The sequence below is a fragment of the Mobula birostris genome, chromosome 6 (assembly GCF_030028105.1).
Source record: "Mobula birostris isolate sMobBir1 chromosome 6, sMobBir1.hap1, whole genome shotgun sequence".
NCBI lineage: Eukaryota > Metazoa > Chordata > Chondrichthyes > Myliobatiformes > Myliobatidae > Mobula > Mobula birostris.
Genome location: NC_092375.1, coordinates 9,843,401 through 9,860,270, shown reverse-complemented (window position 1 = coordinate 9,860,270; position 16,870 = coordinate 9,843,401). Strand labels below are relative to the sequence as shown.

Below are 16,870 nucleotides of genomic sequence, written 5' to 3'. Positions count from 1 at the left end.
ACAAGATAGGCCCAAGTCAGCATGGTTTCATGAAGGGAAGATCTTGCCTCACCAACCTATTGGAATTTTTTGAGGTAATCTCAAATAAGATTGACAAGGGAGAGGCTGAGGATGTTGTGTATTTGGATTTTCAAAAGGCCTTCGATAAGGTGCCGCATAAGAGGCTGCTTAATAAGATGAGAGCCCATGGAATTACAGGAAAGATATTGGAATGGGTGGAGCATTGGCTGATAGGCAGAAAGCAAAGGATGGGAATAAAGGGATCCTATTCTGATTGGTTACCGGTTACTAGTGATGTTCTGCAGGGGTCGGTGTTGGGGCCGCTTCTTTTTACAATGTATATTGATGATTTAAATTATGGATTAAATGGTTTTGTGGCTAAGTTTGCAGATGACACCAAGATAGGTGGAAGGAGGGGCAGGAAGTGTTGAAGAAACAGAAAGGTTGCAGAGAGACTTGGTCAGTTTAGGAGAGTGGGCAAAGAAATGGCAGATGAGATACAATGTTGAGAAATGTACAGTTGTACATTTTGGAAGAAGAAATAATCAGGCAGATTATTATTTAGCTGGGGAGAAAATTCAAAAACCGGAAGTGCAAAGGGAATTGGGGGTTCCTCGTGCAGGATACCCTAAAGATTAACCACTAGGTTGGATCGGCAGTAAGGAAAGCAAATGCTATATTGACATTCATTTCAAGAGGAATAGTGTATAAGAGTAAGGAGGTGTTGATGAGGCTCTATGGGGCATTAGTGAGACCCCATTTGGAATACTGTGTGCAGTTTTGGGCCCTCTATCTTAGTACTGATGTTGGAGAGAGCTCAGAGAAGATTTACGAGGATGATTCCTGGAATGCAGGGGTTAACATATGAGGAGCGTTTGTTGGTTCTTTACTGTATTAATTAGCGTATAGAAGAATGAGAGGGGATCTCATAGAAACATTTCGAATGTTGGAAGGGTTGGACAGAGTAGATGTGGAAAGGTTGTTTCCCTTTGTGGGTGAGTCCAGGACAAAAGTCCACAGTCTTAGAATTAGAGGGTACCCATTTAAAACAGAAATGAGGAGAAATTTTTTTAGCCAGAGGGTTGTGGATTTATGGAATTCGTTGCCACATACAGTTGTGTAGGTCCGATCATTGAGGGTGTTTAAGGAGGAGATTGATAGGTATCTAATTAGTCAGGGTATCAAGGAATATGGGGAAAAAGCTGGAAATTGGAACTAGATGGGAGAATAGTTTAGCTCATGGTGGAATGGCGGAGCAGACATGATGGACCGAATGGCCTACTTCTGCTCCTTTGTCTTGTGATCTTGTGGCTGACTGGCAGGAGGCAAAGAGTGGGAATAAAGTGAGCCCTTTCTGGCCGGCTGCCAGTGACAAGTTGAGTTCCACAGGGGACTGTGTTGGGACCATTTCTTTTTACATTTTATGTTAATAATTTGGATGACGGAATTGATGACTACAAAGATAGGTAGGAGGGCAATTATTTTTGAGGAAGAAGAGAGGCTACAGAAGGTCTTAGACAGGTTAGAAGAATGGGCAAAAAAGTCGCAGATGAAATACAGTGTTGGGAAGTTTATGGTCATGCTTTTTAGTAGAAGAAAATAAAAGGGTAGAATATTTTCTAAATTGAAAGAAAATTAAAAAAATGAGGTGCAAAGTGAGTTGGGAGTCCTTTTATAGGATCCCTTAAAGGTTAATTTGCAGGTTGAATTGGTAGTGAGGAAAGAAAATGCAATGTTGCCATTTATTTCAAGAGGACTAAAATATAAAAGCAAGGATGGGGCTTTACAAAGCACTGGTGAGGCCTCATTTGGAGTATTGGGAGCAGTTTTGGGCCCCTTATCTTAGGAAGGATGTGCTGGCATTGGAGAGGGTTCAAAGAAGGCTCACAAAAACAATTCCAGGATTGAACGACTTCTTATATGAAGAACGATTGATGGCTCTGGGCCTGTATTCACTGGAATTCAGAACAATGAGGGGTGACCTAATCGAAAGGAATCAAATGTTGAAAGGCCTTGATAAGGTGAATGTGGAGAGGATGTATCCTATGGTGGGAGAGTCTGGGACCAGAGGACACAGCCTCAGATTATCCGGGGGTAATTTTAGAACAGAGATGAGGAGGAATTTCTTTAGTCAGAGAGTGGTGAATCTGTGTAATTCGTTGCCACAGACAGCAGAGGAACCCGAGTCTTTACGTACATTTATGGGAGAGGTTGATAGATTCTTGATTGGTCAGACATGAAGGGATATGGGGAGAAAGCATCGAGAGGAAGAAAAATATGTCAACCATGATGAAAAAATGGAGCAGACTCGATGGGCCAAATGGCCTAATTTTGTTCCTTTATCTTATGGTCTGAATGGTCATATCTTATGTTGAAGTTGTACAAGACATTGGTGCGGCCTAATTTGGTGTATTGTGTGTAGTTTTGATCACCTAACCGCAGGAAGTATGTAAATAAGGTTGAAGGAGTACAGAGAAAATTTACAATGATGTTGCCAGGACTCGAGGGCCTGAGTTATAAAGAAAGATGGAATAGGTTAAGACTTTATTCCTTGGAATGCAGAAGACTGAGGGGAGATTTGATAGAGATATACAAAATTATGAGGGGTATAGATAGGATAAATGCAAGCAGGCTTTTTCCACCAAGGTTGGGTGGGACTACACTAGAGGACATGGGTTGAGAGTGAAAGGTGAAAAGTTTAAAGGGAACATGAAGGGAACCCTCTTCACTCAGAGGATCATTAGAGTGTGGAATGGCTGCCAGCTCAACTGGTGCCTGCAAGTTCCATTTCAACATTTAAGAGAAGTTTGGATAGGTACATGGATGGTAGGGGTATGGTGGGCTATGGTCCCGAGGCAGGACAATGGGAGTAGGCAATTTATATGGTTCAGCAAGGACCAGAGGGGCCGAAGGGCATGTTTCTGTGCTGTTCTTCTCTGTGAATTTATAACTCCACATCTTTCCTGTAGATCGACATCTCTTTATTCTCCGCACATTCATGTGTTTATCCGAGAGCCAAGTATTTCATGACAGTACGAAAGGGGGTGGGGGTTGGTGGTGGAATGAAATGGGATGCAGAGTGAAGTGTCACTGAGAAAGTGTTTTGCAGTTGATGATAAGGTCTAAGTAAGACAGACGTGAGTTGATTGTCCAAGTGCAGAGGAAGAGACGCTGAACTGGATAGATCTGTTCACTGAATTTTATTAAGAACTGTGCAGAACAAAAGGAAAAATAATGAACGCTAGGTCAACAGGGCATCAAGTAAAACTAATGCTCACACTTGCGGCTTGGAAGTAGTAAGTTAATACTAATTTAATTTTGCAGCAGCAATCTAAAATGCTTTCTTTTTTCCGGAATGAAGAGTAAAGAAAGCAGAAGTGTAGCCATTACTGTGCTTCGGTTAAGACTCGACAGGACTGAAACGTAAGGAAGGGAGTTAAGTAGAACCACTGTGAAGCACTAATTGTCTGGAATGTGCAATCTCATGAGCGCGATTTCCAGCCTTGTTCAGCTGCCTACCTGCAAGGACACCCAGACTCCGCGGCAGAGCCTGTTGTCGTGACAGGGCTCCCTTCCCTGGGTGGAGCTCCCGAGGCACTAGGCACCTGTGCCCGCTAGAAGTCTCAGAGGAGAGACTTGTCCTGGAGGTTACAAGCCAGAACCCAAAAATATCCCTCAGGGCCATACCCCTCCCAGTCCATGATGTACTGGACTGTACCCCATACCTGGCGAGATGCCAGGAGGCAATGCATAGAATAGGCCAGAGACCATTCCACTATGAGGGGAGGAGTGGGGAAGGGGAAGAAGTCAATGGCTTGAGCTGGGAAATATGGAACACTGGGTGAATCTTCACCAATGATGGTGTGCACTGTCAGTAGGAGCCTTCTCTACTACAAATTGTCCCACATAGTGTGACATCAACTTGCAGCTCTCAACTTCCTAAAGGAAGATCTCTAGACACCAGCCAGAATTTCTCCCCTGGCTTGAGCGGCGTAACCTGCTGATGGAGCCAATTAGCTTGCAGGGCACATTGTTTTTCAGCTAAAGGAGCTCTGGCCTGTTTCCATTTGTGCTTTGAGAGTTGGGCCAACCGTTTAGCAGTAGCAACTCCCATGTCAATCCCTTAATCAGGGAAGAGTGGTGGCTGGAATCACTTTTGGCATTCAAAGGGAGACATGCTAGTGGAGGACGACTGGAGGTTATTGTGGTCAATCTCTGCCCAAACCAGCTGGGTGCCTGAGATTGTGGCAGTGCTGGGTTTTCTCCAGCTCCTGATACACTCTCTCAATCTAGCCGTTAGACAGGGGGTGGAAATCTGAAGAGAGGCTGGCTGTGGCTCCCACAAGAGAACAGAAGGCCTTCCAACAAAGGGACATAAACTATGGTTCTCAACCAGACACTTATAACCTGGGCGAATCTGTACTGCTGGAACCTTGAGGCTGGCAGTTTCATAAGCCATTGGGAGCTTGGGGAGAGCAATGAAGCTGGCAGCTTTGGAGAACCAGTATATAACTACCAGAGCTCGCTGTTCAGTCTCTGCATTTGAGAGGTGTCTCTCTCTCTCTGTTGATGGTGTTGGAGAATGTTATCAACCCTCAGCGATTTATGGATTGGACTGTGGACTCTTGTTAAAACTACCTGCAGTTCAACTTGGTCTCTTTCGGTTCTGATTTTCTTTGCATTCTGCATTTACGTCATTCTTTCTTGTTGCCGTGTGGCGCAATCTGTAAGTTTTCTTTCTGTGCAAGAGATGGAGTTTGGGGTTTGGGGTTTGATGTTCTTGATGCCATTTGATGCAATCTGTAAGTTTTTTTTGTGCGGGTAGGGGGTTGGGGGTCTGGGGTTTCATATTCTTGTTGCCATTTGACGCGATCAAGAAACTCAAGATCAGGACGGGGTGTTGGCCAGATCAAATGGCATCATGAGGTACTCATAATGACTAGTGGAGAGCTGAACGCTGTCTTCCACTCGTCCCCTTCTTGGATGTGAACCAGGATGTAAGCATAGCACAAATCTTCCTGGGAAAAAATATTTTCTCCCTGGAGATGTACAAATGCAGAGGCAGGCTGAGGAAGAGGGTAGTGTTGTTGTTGAGGGGTTGATAATCAATGCAGGGATCGAGCTTGCTATCCTTCTTGCTGACAAAAAAAGAAATCCACCCCTGCTGGTGGTGTTGATGGATGGATAAACCCTAAGACCATGGCCACCATTTCAGCACGACTGAAGGAAAAGAGCCAGCCCTGTGTTGAACTAGTAGCAGGTAAGAGATCGATAGCACAGTCGCATAGCCAGTGTGGAAGCAGGGGCATGGATTTCTTCCTACTGAAGGACAACATATTCAACTGGAACACCAAACAGGTCCACACTACAGTTGCACAGTTCAAAGTTCAAGGTAAGTTTATTATCAAAGCACATATATATCACCATATACAACCCATTTCTTTGCAGGCATACACAATAAATCCATAATAGAGTAATAACCATAATAGAATCAATGAAAGACTGCACCAACTTTGGCATTCACCCAGTTTTAGTTAATGGCCCTGTTGGCCCAGCATTTCTTATTTTCCCTTTTGTTCTGCATTGTTCTTATTAAAATTAAGTGAATGGTTCTATCCACTTCTGTATCTCTCCCTCTGCACTTGGGCCATGACCACACATCTGTATGAGCAAACCTCAACCACCACCAAAATAGACCCAGTGGAGAGAGAACAGCTGGCCATGGACCTGACATTTGTTAGTCAGGTGTGGACTGGGGCAGAGACTAGAGGGCTGTTAAAGTTATGAAAATTCTGATTCTGATTCTATGCAGTTAATAAAGTTCTATCTATGTTTATATGTGCTTGTGATTAGAGTTGAACCAGGCCTTTACATAAAAGTGAACTTCACTGACTTTCAAACAAAATTCACTGATTTCCTAGACCTATACCAGGGATTGGGCCCAAGGAAAGAATTAATTGGTAAGTACCCAAATATTTTTAGGGTTGTAAATATATTTTCTCCTCCTCCATGGAGTGAATGTATAAATACACTAGAGAATGAAACATATATTTTCCCATTTCAGGCATCTAGGGGTGAACTTAAACCATTTTATAATTTGTGATGTAGATTTACTGCTATTCATTGTGCATCCATCGGAAGTGAGGTGGCTGCTGTACCTGATGGATGTTGGCAGGTATGGCATCTACCTAAATTCAGATGTATGTTTACCTGAGAACTGAGGTTAGGACTGCACAGGCTGGTTCAAGAACTTGATAGTTGTTGGAGAGTAGCTGTTCCTGAACCTGGTGATGTAGGGACTTCAGGCTTCCGTGTTTTCTGGCTGATGATAGCATCAAGACAGGGCATAACTCGAGTAGTGGGGTTTCCTGATGGTAGGTGCTACCTTCTTGTAGCACCTCTTGAAGACGATTGCAGTGGTGGGGAGGGCTGTGCCCGAATGGACTAGGCTGACTAATATCCAATTTGGGTCCATTGCCTTATATTACTGAGACTAAATAGAATATGTGGCCCACCACAGATAAATCAAAAGTAATGGGGCCACTGTCAACATATCTGCCCATTGCTGCATGGGGTTTCTCTCATCCCACACATAAATTGGCCTCCATTATCCTGTCTCCCCTCTCTGCGATTTACCGGTGGTAAGCCTCCACACTATGTAATCCTGACCTTTCCAAAATGTCCAGCTGCCCCCTTGTACCCAGAGATCAAACCAGCAGCATTTACACATAACGCTGCTGGCGTTTAGGACAGCAATGAAGATCCTCCATCTCTCGGGTGTTCAGGGCTTCCTACATCACGTCAGTAGCTTCCTCTTGATTTTTATGGCTGTCAGTCATGCAAGTCTCAGGAATGCCATCACAGTCAAATGTGGGAGAATTCTTCACTGCTGTTTCCGTAACAATTTTGTTTTACCAGTCAGGGTCGTTAGCTCTGAGCTGAACCCCAAACCTGGAGGACCAATGGACCACTCTTAGTCTGGCCTCTCTGCATTGATCTACTTGGCATGGGTGATCCTATCACGAACCAAACCATATAAAGCCCTGACTCCGGCCAGTATCATGCACCGGGTCATTGTGATGCACAAGCCTTCAATCCACGACAACATTGTGGTCCTCCTGCAGTCAGAGATTAAACGCAACATGTTCATTTTCCCTCAATTTTGTCGAAAAGATTATTTGATCAAAGCATGTTAATAATCATAGGAACATAGAAACATAGAAAACCCACAGCACAATACAGACCATTCAGCCCACAAAGCTGTGCCAACCATCTTAGAACTACCAAGGCTTACCCACAGCCCTCTATTTTTCTAAGCTCCTTGTATCCATCCAGGAGTCTCTTAAAAGACTTCACCACTGCCGCCGTCAGCCCATTCCACGCACTCACCACTCTGCATAAAAAACTTACCCCGACATCTCCTCTGTACCTACTTCCAAGCACCTTAAAACTATGCCCTCTCGTGCTAGCCACTTCAGCCCTGGGAAAATGCCTCTGACTATCCACATAATCAATGCCTGTCATTATCTTATACACCTCTATCAGGTCACCTCTCAGCCTCCATCACTCCAAGGAGAAAAGGCCGAGTTCTCAGCCTATTCTCATAAGGCATGCTCCCCAATCCAGGCAACATCCTTATAAATCTCCTCTGCACCCTTTCTATGGTTTCCACGTCCTTCCAGTAGTGAGGCGACCAGAATTGAGCACAGTACTCCGGGTGGGTCCTGACCAGGGTCCTATATAGATGCAACATTACCTCTCGGCTCTTAAACTCAATCCCACGGTTGATGAAGGCCAATGCACCGTATGCCTTCTTAACCACTGAGTCAACCTGCACAGCAGCTTTGAGTGTCCTATGGACTCGGATCCCAAGGTCCCTCTGATCCTTCACACTGCCAAGAGTCTTGCCATTAATACTATATTCCTCCATCATATTTGACCTACCAAGATGAACCACCTCACAGTTATCTCGGTTGAACTCCATCTGCCACTTCTCAGCCCAGTTTTGCATCCTATCAATGTCCCATTGTAAATTCTGACAGCCCTCCACACTATCCACAACACCTCCAACCTTTGTGTCATCAGCAAATTTACTAACCCATCCCTCCACTTCCTCATCCAGGTCAGTTATAAAAACCACAAACAGTAGGGGTCCCAGAATAGATCCCTGAGGCACACAACTGGTCACCAACCTCCATGCAGAATATCACCCGTCTACAACCACATTTTGCCTTCTGAAGTTGATGGGAATGGACTGATAAGGGAGAGAGAAGGAAGAGTCAAGTTGAGTTTCTTGTCATGAGCATGAGGATGGTGAGGTAGAGATGCGTATGCAAAGATGGTGAGATGGAGTCACGTGCACAAGGATTCTAAGATAGAATCATATGCACAACGATGGTGAGGTAGAGTCATACGCACAAGGATGGTAAGATAGAGTTGCGTATACAAAGATGGTGAGATGGAGTCACATGCACAAGGATGGTGAGGTAGAAACACGTGCGCAAGGATGGTGAGGTAGAAACACATGCACAAGGATAGTGGGGTAGAGGTACAATGCTTGCAACACAGGGAAAACAGTGGTCTGCAGTGTTCCGATGCTGAGGTAGGGTGTGGGTTGTGCGCTCACAAAAACTTGATTGTTGTCATGAAGTAGATGCTCCTGAAGCTGGCAGCAGGGAACTTCTGTATCTCCTGCCCAATGGTAGCAGCGAGAGAGAGCATGATCTGAATGGTGGAGATCCTTGATGGGTAGGTGTCACCTTATTGAAGCAGCACCTCCAGTAGAAGAAGGCAATGCCAAGCCACTTCTGTAGAAAAATTTGCCAAGAACAGTCATGGTCATGAAAAGCCCATGATCGGTTATGTCATCCAACATGGCACATAACGAACGAACCTCCTGTAGGTGCTGTCAGCGGTGGGGAGTGATGAACCAGACTGTGTCTCTCTGCAGCTTCTTGCGTTCCTGTGCATTAGCTGAGCAGTGGACAACTCAAGCTAGGCTGCAGGGGTTCCTGACCCTTTCTACACCATGGACCTCTGCCATTAATCAAGGGACCGTGGACCCCAGGTTGGAGATCCCTAGGCTAGAGTAGAGTCATTAGTGCCAGGCATTGTAAGAGTAAAGTTAGGAACCATCTCTGCAGATAGACACTACTAGAAAATGGAAATTCCCTCTGTAAAAAACTGCTGTATTTTCAATTTACTTGAATTGAAAATAAATCTGAACTTACAGTAAATTTATTGTGTCTAGATTTGGGCTCCTTATTTTAGGAGGGATATACTGACATTGGAGAGGGTTCAGAGAAGATTCACGAGAATGATTCCAGGAATGAAAGGGTGACCTTATTAGGAACGTCTGGCAGCTCTTGGGCTGTATTCCCTGGAGTTCAGGAGAATGGGTGGGGGGGGGGGGTGTGGTTTCATAGAAGCATTCTAAATGTTAGAAGACCTGAACAGATTAGATATGGTAAAGTTATTTCCCATGGTAGGGGAGTCTAGGACAAGAGGGCACGACTGAAGGATTGAAGGGTATCCATTTAGAACAGAGATGTGGAGAAATTATTTTAGTCAGAGGGTGGTAAATCTGTGGAGTTTGTTGCAATGAGCAGCTGTGGAGGCCAAGTCATTGGGTGTATTAAGGCAGAGGGAGATAGGTTCTTGATTAGCCAGGGCATCAAGTGGTATGGGGAGAAGGCAGGGGAGTGGGGTCGACTGAAAGAATTAGATCAGCCCATGATTGAATGGTGGAGCAGACTCAATGGGCTGAACGGCCTACTTCTGCTCCTATATCTAATGGTTTATGGTCTTATGGTCTTATAGTAGATGCATCCATCATTAGGCGGAGATGGCAACCACCTAAGTTCAGATAGATGAGCATTGAGTAGCTGTAAGTCTACATTGTGAATTCTAAAAGAGTTAAGGTCCACCCATGAATTGTAAATTTTAAATCTGACATTGAAAGACTTTTGTTAGCTTAAGGGTCTAGAGAATATGGGACCAGAGGCTGTTGGCTGCATTGAGTAATGGAAGATTTAAGATGCAGATGAAGAGGATTTTTTTTTTGAATGCCTTTGAAGCTTTACCCCAGAGAAAATAAGTAACGGAAGATATTTGAGAGAGAACAGAGAACATAGAATATTGAACAATACATCACAGGAATATGCCCTTCAGGCCATAATGCTGTGTTGATCTAATTAAACTATTAATTAAATGCCTGAGTAAATTAATCCCTTCTGCCTATACAATATCCACATCTCTCCATTCCCTGAATATACATGGATCTGTCTGAGAGCCTCAAAAAAATCTATCAAGTTTACCTCCACCTCAACCGTTGATAACACATTCCATCACTCTGTGTAATAAGAGCTTACACCACACCTCTCCTTTGAACTTTTCCCCTCTCACCTTGTATTAGACATTTCAACAAACATTATGCAAGTATTAGACAAGTATTATACCGTTTAGTAATAGGAATTTCCGTAAGATGTAGACACAGAATTAGGCCATTTAGCCCATCAAAATTTGACCCTGGGAATAAAAGATACTGACTGTTGTCTGTCTATGCCTCTTACAATCTTAGAAACCTCTATCAGATCTTCCTTCTGATACTCAAGACAAAACAACCCTTGTCTGTCCAACCTCTCCCTGTAGCACATGCCCTCTAATCCATGCAACATCCTGATAAATTTCTTCTTCACACTCTCCAAAGCATCCTCGTTCTTCCTATAATGGGAGGCGAGCAGAACTGAATGCAATTGAATGAGATTTTCGGTCTATGGAAGGAGTCAAGGGTTATTGGAACCCGGTTGGAAAATGGTGATTAGATCAAGCATGAAATTGGTTATTCGTGGGGTTTGTTTAATAAACTTACCACCATCTCCTCTTATTTCTTATTTCGTTGGTAAGAACGTTGAAGGGCAGAATGGCCTCCCTTGTTGCCCATGTATTTGCATTATGGAACACCTGTCTGGTAAGACGTGAATGAGCTGTGATGGTTAAAGGGCATCTCTGCATGGCAACCTAAGCATTCTTTACGTATCGATGCTTCCTCACCCTACGAACTCTAGCTCAGTTAAATCTCACCTCCTCCTTTCTTGCCAAAGGATAAAGGCAAATCCCACGAGGTCATGAGAGGAAAGTATATAAAACATAGAATATAGAATGCAGAACAGAATAACATTGTTCATATCGGGCCTGTACACCTCCTCGTCACCGACTGAGATTCTACCAACAACTGTGTTGTCATTGATGAATTTATAGATGACATTTGACCTGTTCCTAGCCACATCTCCTGTGTACAGAGAGAGCTAAGCACGCACCTTTGAGGTGCACTTGTGTTGATTGTCAACGAGATGTTATCAACAACCCTTATAACTGTGGTTTCCAGATGATTAAATGAAGAATCCAGCTGCAGAAAGAAGTACAGAGGCACAGGGTTCAGATCTTAGAACATAGAGCACATACAGCACAGAACAAGTCCATTAGCGTGTGATGTTGCACTGACCTTTAATCTACCCTAACATCAATCTAACCTTTCCCTTCCACATTGCCCTCCATTTTTCTTTTTAGGCAGGGTGAGAATGAGGAAAGGTACAACACAGGGGAAAGAATATTAGAAAGACCATAAGACCCAAAGATCTAGGAGCAGAATAAGGCCTTTTGGCTCATCTAGTCTGCTCCACCATTTCATCATGGCTGATCCATTTTCCCTCTCAGCTCCAGTCTCCTGCTTTCTCCATATATCCCTTTGTGGCCTGACTAATCAAGAATCTATCACCCTCTGCCATAAAGATACCCAAAGACTTGGCCTCCACAGCTGCCTGTGGCAACAAATTCCACCGATTCACCACTCTCTGGCTAAAATAATTCTTCCTCATCCCTGTTCTAAAAGGACACCCCCTATTCTGAAAGTGTGTCCTCTGGTCTTAGACTCCTCCGTTATAGGAAACATCCTCTCTGCATCCTCCCTATCGAGGTCTTTCAACATTCCATAAGTTTCAATGAGGTCAAGATTTGGGTTTTGATCTGGTGTTTCTGGATTACATCACTCAATCCTAACTCTGATGTGCTTCTCTCAGCCTCACTCTCAGGTACCAATCCTGGATCAGTAAGGATTTTTTCCCATCAGGCAACAGCGGTGTTCTCTTCGCATGATTACTCCTCCCGTGATTTTGGTTTCAATGCAACCTTCACCGTGTTCAACATCACTGAAGTCAGCAGTAAGTATTATGATCAGTGAAAGGGAGGGTTTTGATGTGTTTCTCTCACATCTCAAAGATGTAGGTTATTTGATCATGTGGGAATTATTGGATGGCGCAACCCCATTGGACTGGGAGGGCCTGTATCTCTAAATAAAATAAAATGGTAATGAGACTGTGGGAAGTTCACACGGATAGCAACAGGGGTCAGAATTGAGCCTAAGTGCTTGATGCCATGATGAATTATCTCCAATTCTGGCCCTCCCTGAATTACAAACACCCAATTTAAGGACAACCATGCACATACAAATTATTGGCAGGAAGGATGGGGAGTGGGTTTACTGGCTGCTGTGGGACAGCAGGCATCTTCTGCCGGGAGGGAAGTTCTGTGTGCCTTCTCTCCCTCTACCCAACCCCCTCCCCCCCATGCACCTCACCCTCCCCACTGCACACAACAACTGGGTGCTTGAAGCAACTTCAATAACTCCAAAAGACTGAGGTTAGGTAAAATACCAAAAGGCTTTTATTCGCTGTACAATACGACCTCCATGGTGAGTGTCTGCCCCTGGACTGAGGGGGAGGGGCAAGGCGAACACCTTTATACAGAAATCTGTGGGAGGAGCCACAGGGGCAGTCAGCAGAGGGGCGTGTCCAGACAGTTAACCCAGTTACCACAGTGCTGGGTGGTGCCGAGCCAAGCCGAGAACACTGAGTGGTCGTATTCGCTCACTCACGGAGTCAGAGAGAGCAGCTGGCAGCTCACTCTCCCATCGCCATTTCTAATGATCCTTTCTCATGTACTTTGTCTTTTCCAACCCACCAACTGCTCATGTTAGAACACAGAACAGCACAGAGACAGGTCCTTCAGTCCACAATGTTGTGCCAATCCAATTAAATTAGTAATCAACTGGCTAACCAATCTCTCCTGCCTACAAAATACCCATATCCTTCAAATTTCCTTACATTCATGTGTCCATCTAAAAGTCTCTGAAAAGTCCCTACTGTTTCTGCCTTTATCATTCCAGGCACCCACCACTCTCTGTGTAAAAAATTTGTCCTTCACGTCTCCTCTGAAATGACCCCCTCTCACCTTAAATGCATGGTACTAAACATTTCAACCAGGTTCCAAACCTGTATTGATATGAATGGGAAAAAGATATTGAAAAGTTATGAACAATTCTCAGGAATAGGACCTTGTGGTAACCTGGGAAATGCCTGTCCCATCACCACTGGGATAATCCATGACGGAAAAGCAACTGTCGTCAATTAGGACTCAACGTAAAATTAGATTGCACATGTGTGAATAAAAGTTGGGATATGTTTCATACAAAATTGAAGTTTTTTCCCCCAAAAAACTCAGAATCAAAATTAGGTTTATTGATGAAGTTCAAAGTTCAAAGGAAACTTTGATGTAGAAACCATAGAAAGGGTGCAGAGGAGATTTACAAGGATGTTGCCTGGATTGGGGAGCATGCCTTATGAAAACATGTTGAGTGAGCTCGGCCTTTTCTCCTTGGAGCGACGGAGGATGAGAGGTGACCTGATAGAGGTGTATAAGATGATGAGAGGCATTGATCGTGTGGATAGTCAGAGGCTTTTTCCCAGGGCTGAAATGGCTGCCATGAGAGGGCACAGGTTTAAGGTGCTTGGAAGCAGGTACAGAGGAGATGTCAGGGGTAAGTTTTTTACGTAGAGAGTGGTGAGTATGTGGAATGGGTTGCCAGCAATGGTGGTGGAGGCGGAAACGATAGGGTCTTTTAAGAGACTTTTGGATAGGTACATGGAGCTTAGAAAAATAGAGGGCTATAGGTAACCCTAGCAATTTCTAAGGTAGGGGCATGTTCAGCACGACTTTGTGGGCTGAGAGGCCTGTATTGTGCTGTACTTTTTCTATGTTTCTATGTTTTTAAAAAATTTATTGCCAAAGTGCACATATGTCACCATATACAACGCTGATATATATTTTCTTACGGGCATACTCAATAAATCCATAATAGAACAATAACCACAATCAAATCAATGAACGATCACACCAACTAGGGCATGAAATTCGTTGTTTTGTGGCAACTTACAGCACAGGCATAACAAATCATTATATATACAATAAAAATAAAAAAATAATAATGGAAAAGAGAAATAGTGGGTAGTGTTTATGGACCATTCAGATGTCTGATAGCAGAGTGAAGAAGCTGTGGAGTTGAGTGTGGGTTTTCAGGCTCCCGTATCTCCTCCCTCATGGCAGCAATGAGAAGAGAGCACGTCCCAGGTAGTGAGCACCCTCGATGATGGATGCCATCTTCTTGAGGCACCACTTTTAGTTCTAAGTTCAAAGTTCAAAGTTAGTCTATGATTAAAGTACATATACATCACTATATACAAGCCTGAAATTCATTTTCATGCAGGCATTCACAGTAAGTACGAACAAATACAATAGGATCCATGAAAAACTACAGACGGGGACGGCTGGTGGCACAACGACATCAGCACCGGACCTGGGAGTGGGTGTTCGAAACTAGTCGGGTCTGCCCCCAAGTACGTTTTCCATCCATGTCGGGTTGAGTGTTGAGTACGCAACTCGACCTCGTAAGGGAAAGGGAAAATACTGCGAAAAATGTCTGTGTGAGGAGTGGGAGGCCTCACAGTCTCTCTCTCTCGCTCCACGCCTTGTAAAAAGCCATGAAAAATCCATCATCACGGTCGCACGCACACACAGACGCGCATGCACACACACACACGCACGCAGGCACACGCCAAAAAAGAAAGAAAAACTACAGACAACAAAATAGACAAACAACCAATATGCAAAAGACAATAAAATATGCAGATACCAAAATTAAAGATAATAATAAATAAATAAGCAATACAAATTGAAAATATGAGATGAAGGGTCCGTGAATGTGAATCTATAGGATGTGGGAACTGCTCAGACACAAGCAAGAGAAGATCTACAGATGCGGGAAATCTACGCAGCACACACAAAAAGCTGGAGGAACTCAGCAGATCAGGCAGTATCTATGGAGAAGAGTATACAGTTGATGTTTCAAGCTGAGACCCTTAATCAGGACTGGAGAAAAAAGATGAGAACTCCTTTCCCCTCCCACTAGGGGAAATTTAGTGTTAGGGTAAGTGAAGTTGAGTGAAGTTATCCCCTTTGGCTCAAGATCCTGATGGTTAAAGGGTAATAATAGAGAGACCAGTGCCCATGATGGAGCTGGCTAAATTTATCTCTGATGTCTCTTACGACCCTGTGCATTGGAACCTCCATACCAGGTGATGATGCAAGCAATCGGAATGCTTTTCATGGCACATCTGGAGTCTTCGGCGTGTCTGGGATTGATGCCAGAGATTGAGGGTTGAATTGGAAGTCTGGAAGGTGAGGCTTGTTGGCCAGAACCAAGTCTGTGAATATCTGCAAGTCCTGTAGGGAGGTAGAAATCCGGCATTTGCAGGTTGCGACTATGTCCATTGGAGGCTGGAGTCCTGCCCTGGGTTATAGGACTACACATGCATGGGTGGGAGGGAGCTGTCTTTGCTGTGTTGTTTTGTTGCTTGTTGTGTTCTGTGTTGTGCTGGCGGGCATTGTGGGATTGTTATGCTGGTGCTGGAATGTCTGGCAATGCTTGTGGGCTGCCCCCAGCACATCCTTCAGTGTATTGGTTGTTAATGCAAATGAAGCATTTCCACTGTATGTTTCAATGTACACATGACAAATAATCTTGAGTCTTGAATATTGACATACCAAATCTCCTCTAACTCCTAATATTAAAGTTCAAAGGGGGATTGTGAGACAGGTATAGTCTACCACAGCCCAGCTATGAGGCAAACAACTCCCAATTAATATCTATCACCCTACCACCTCTTGGTGGTGAGGAGTTCTATCAAACATCTTGAACACAAAGATGCTACACTTGAATATTTCAGTATTTGTTATTATCTGCAGTGTTTCTCCACGTTGAGTGACAGGGACATCCATCCCATTAGTCTTGGCATTGTCCACTCCATGTCCTGTAACAAATATTGTCTATCATGTGACTCACTGAATCACCAATAACAAGTTAACCCCGGGCTTATATTATTAAGAAAATGAAGGAATTTGGGGTTGGATCCTAAACATTTGGTGCCTAACTTACATTCTTGTGATATTTGCCTACAGATCAGGAGAAAATAGACTGCGATTTCCAAGATGGATTTTGCTACTGGAGACAAGATCCAACAAATGTAGCTGATTGGGTGAGAATAAGTGGCCCTTCCTACCCGCCATTCTCTGGGCCGACTGATGATCATACATTTGGGAACCAATCAGGTACGATGAGTGAACTCGCATAGCGGTTAGCAAAACGCTACTACAGCTCGGAGTTTGGAGTTCAATCCCACTCTCCTATGTAAGGGATTTGTGCGTTCTCCCTGTGACCATGTGGGTTTCCTCTGGGTGTTCTGGTTTCCTCCCACAGTTCAAAGATGTACTGGTTAGTGGGTTAATTGGTCATTGTAAATGTTCCGTGATTAAGCTAGGGTTAAAATCGGGGGTTGCTGGTGGCACAACCTGGAGGGCCAGAAAGACCTACTCAGTGCTGTATGTCAATAAATAAATTAAGTAAATAAGCAATCACTTGGTAAACAGAGCAGACGACGGGATCTCCAATATTTCTATCACCATCCGTGACTTGTCTCTT

The 16,870-nt window shown here is 44.1% G+C and overlaps 1 protein-coding gene across 1 annotated transcript in view; it reads left to right on the top strand.

The window, feature by feature from the left end:
• Positions 1–16,870, top strand: part of tmprss15 (transmembrane serine protease 15) — a 97,771-nt gene that overhangs the window by 26,335 nt on the left and 54,566 nt on the right. The window contains exons 6-8 of the mRNA XM_072262179.1: positions 5,854–5,960; positions 12,078–12,218; positions 16,351–16,500. Coding sequence (XP_072118280.1) covers positions 5,854–5,960; positions 12,078–12,218; positions 16,351–16,500 — 398 coding nt within the window. The remainder of the gene's footprint in view (positions 1–5,853; positions 5,961–12,077; positions 12,219–16,350; positions 16,501–16,870) is intronic.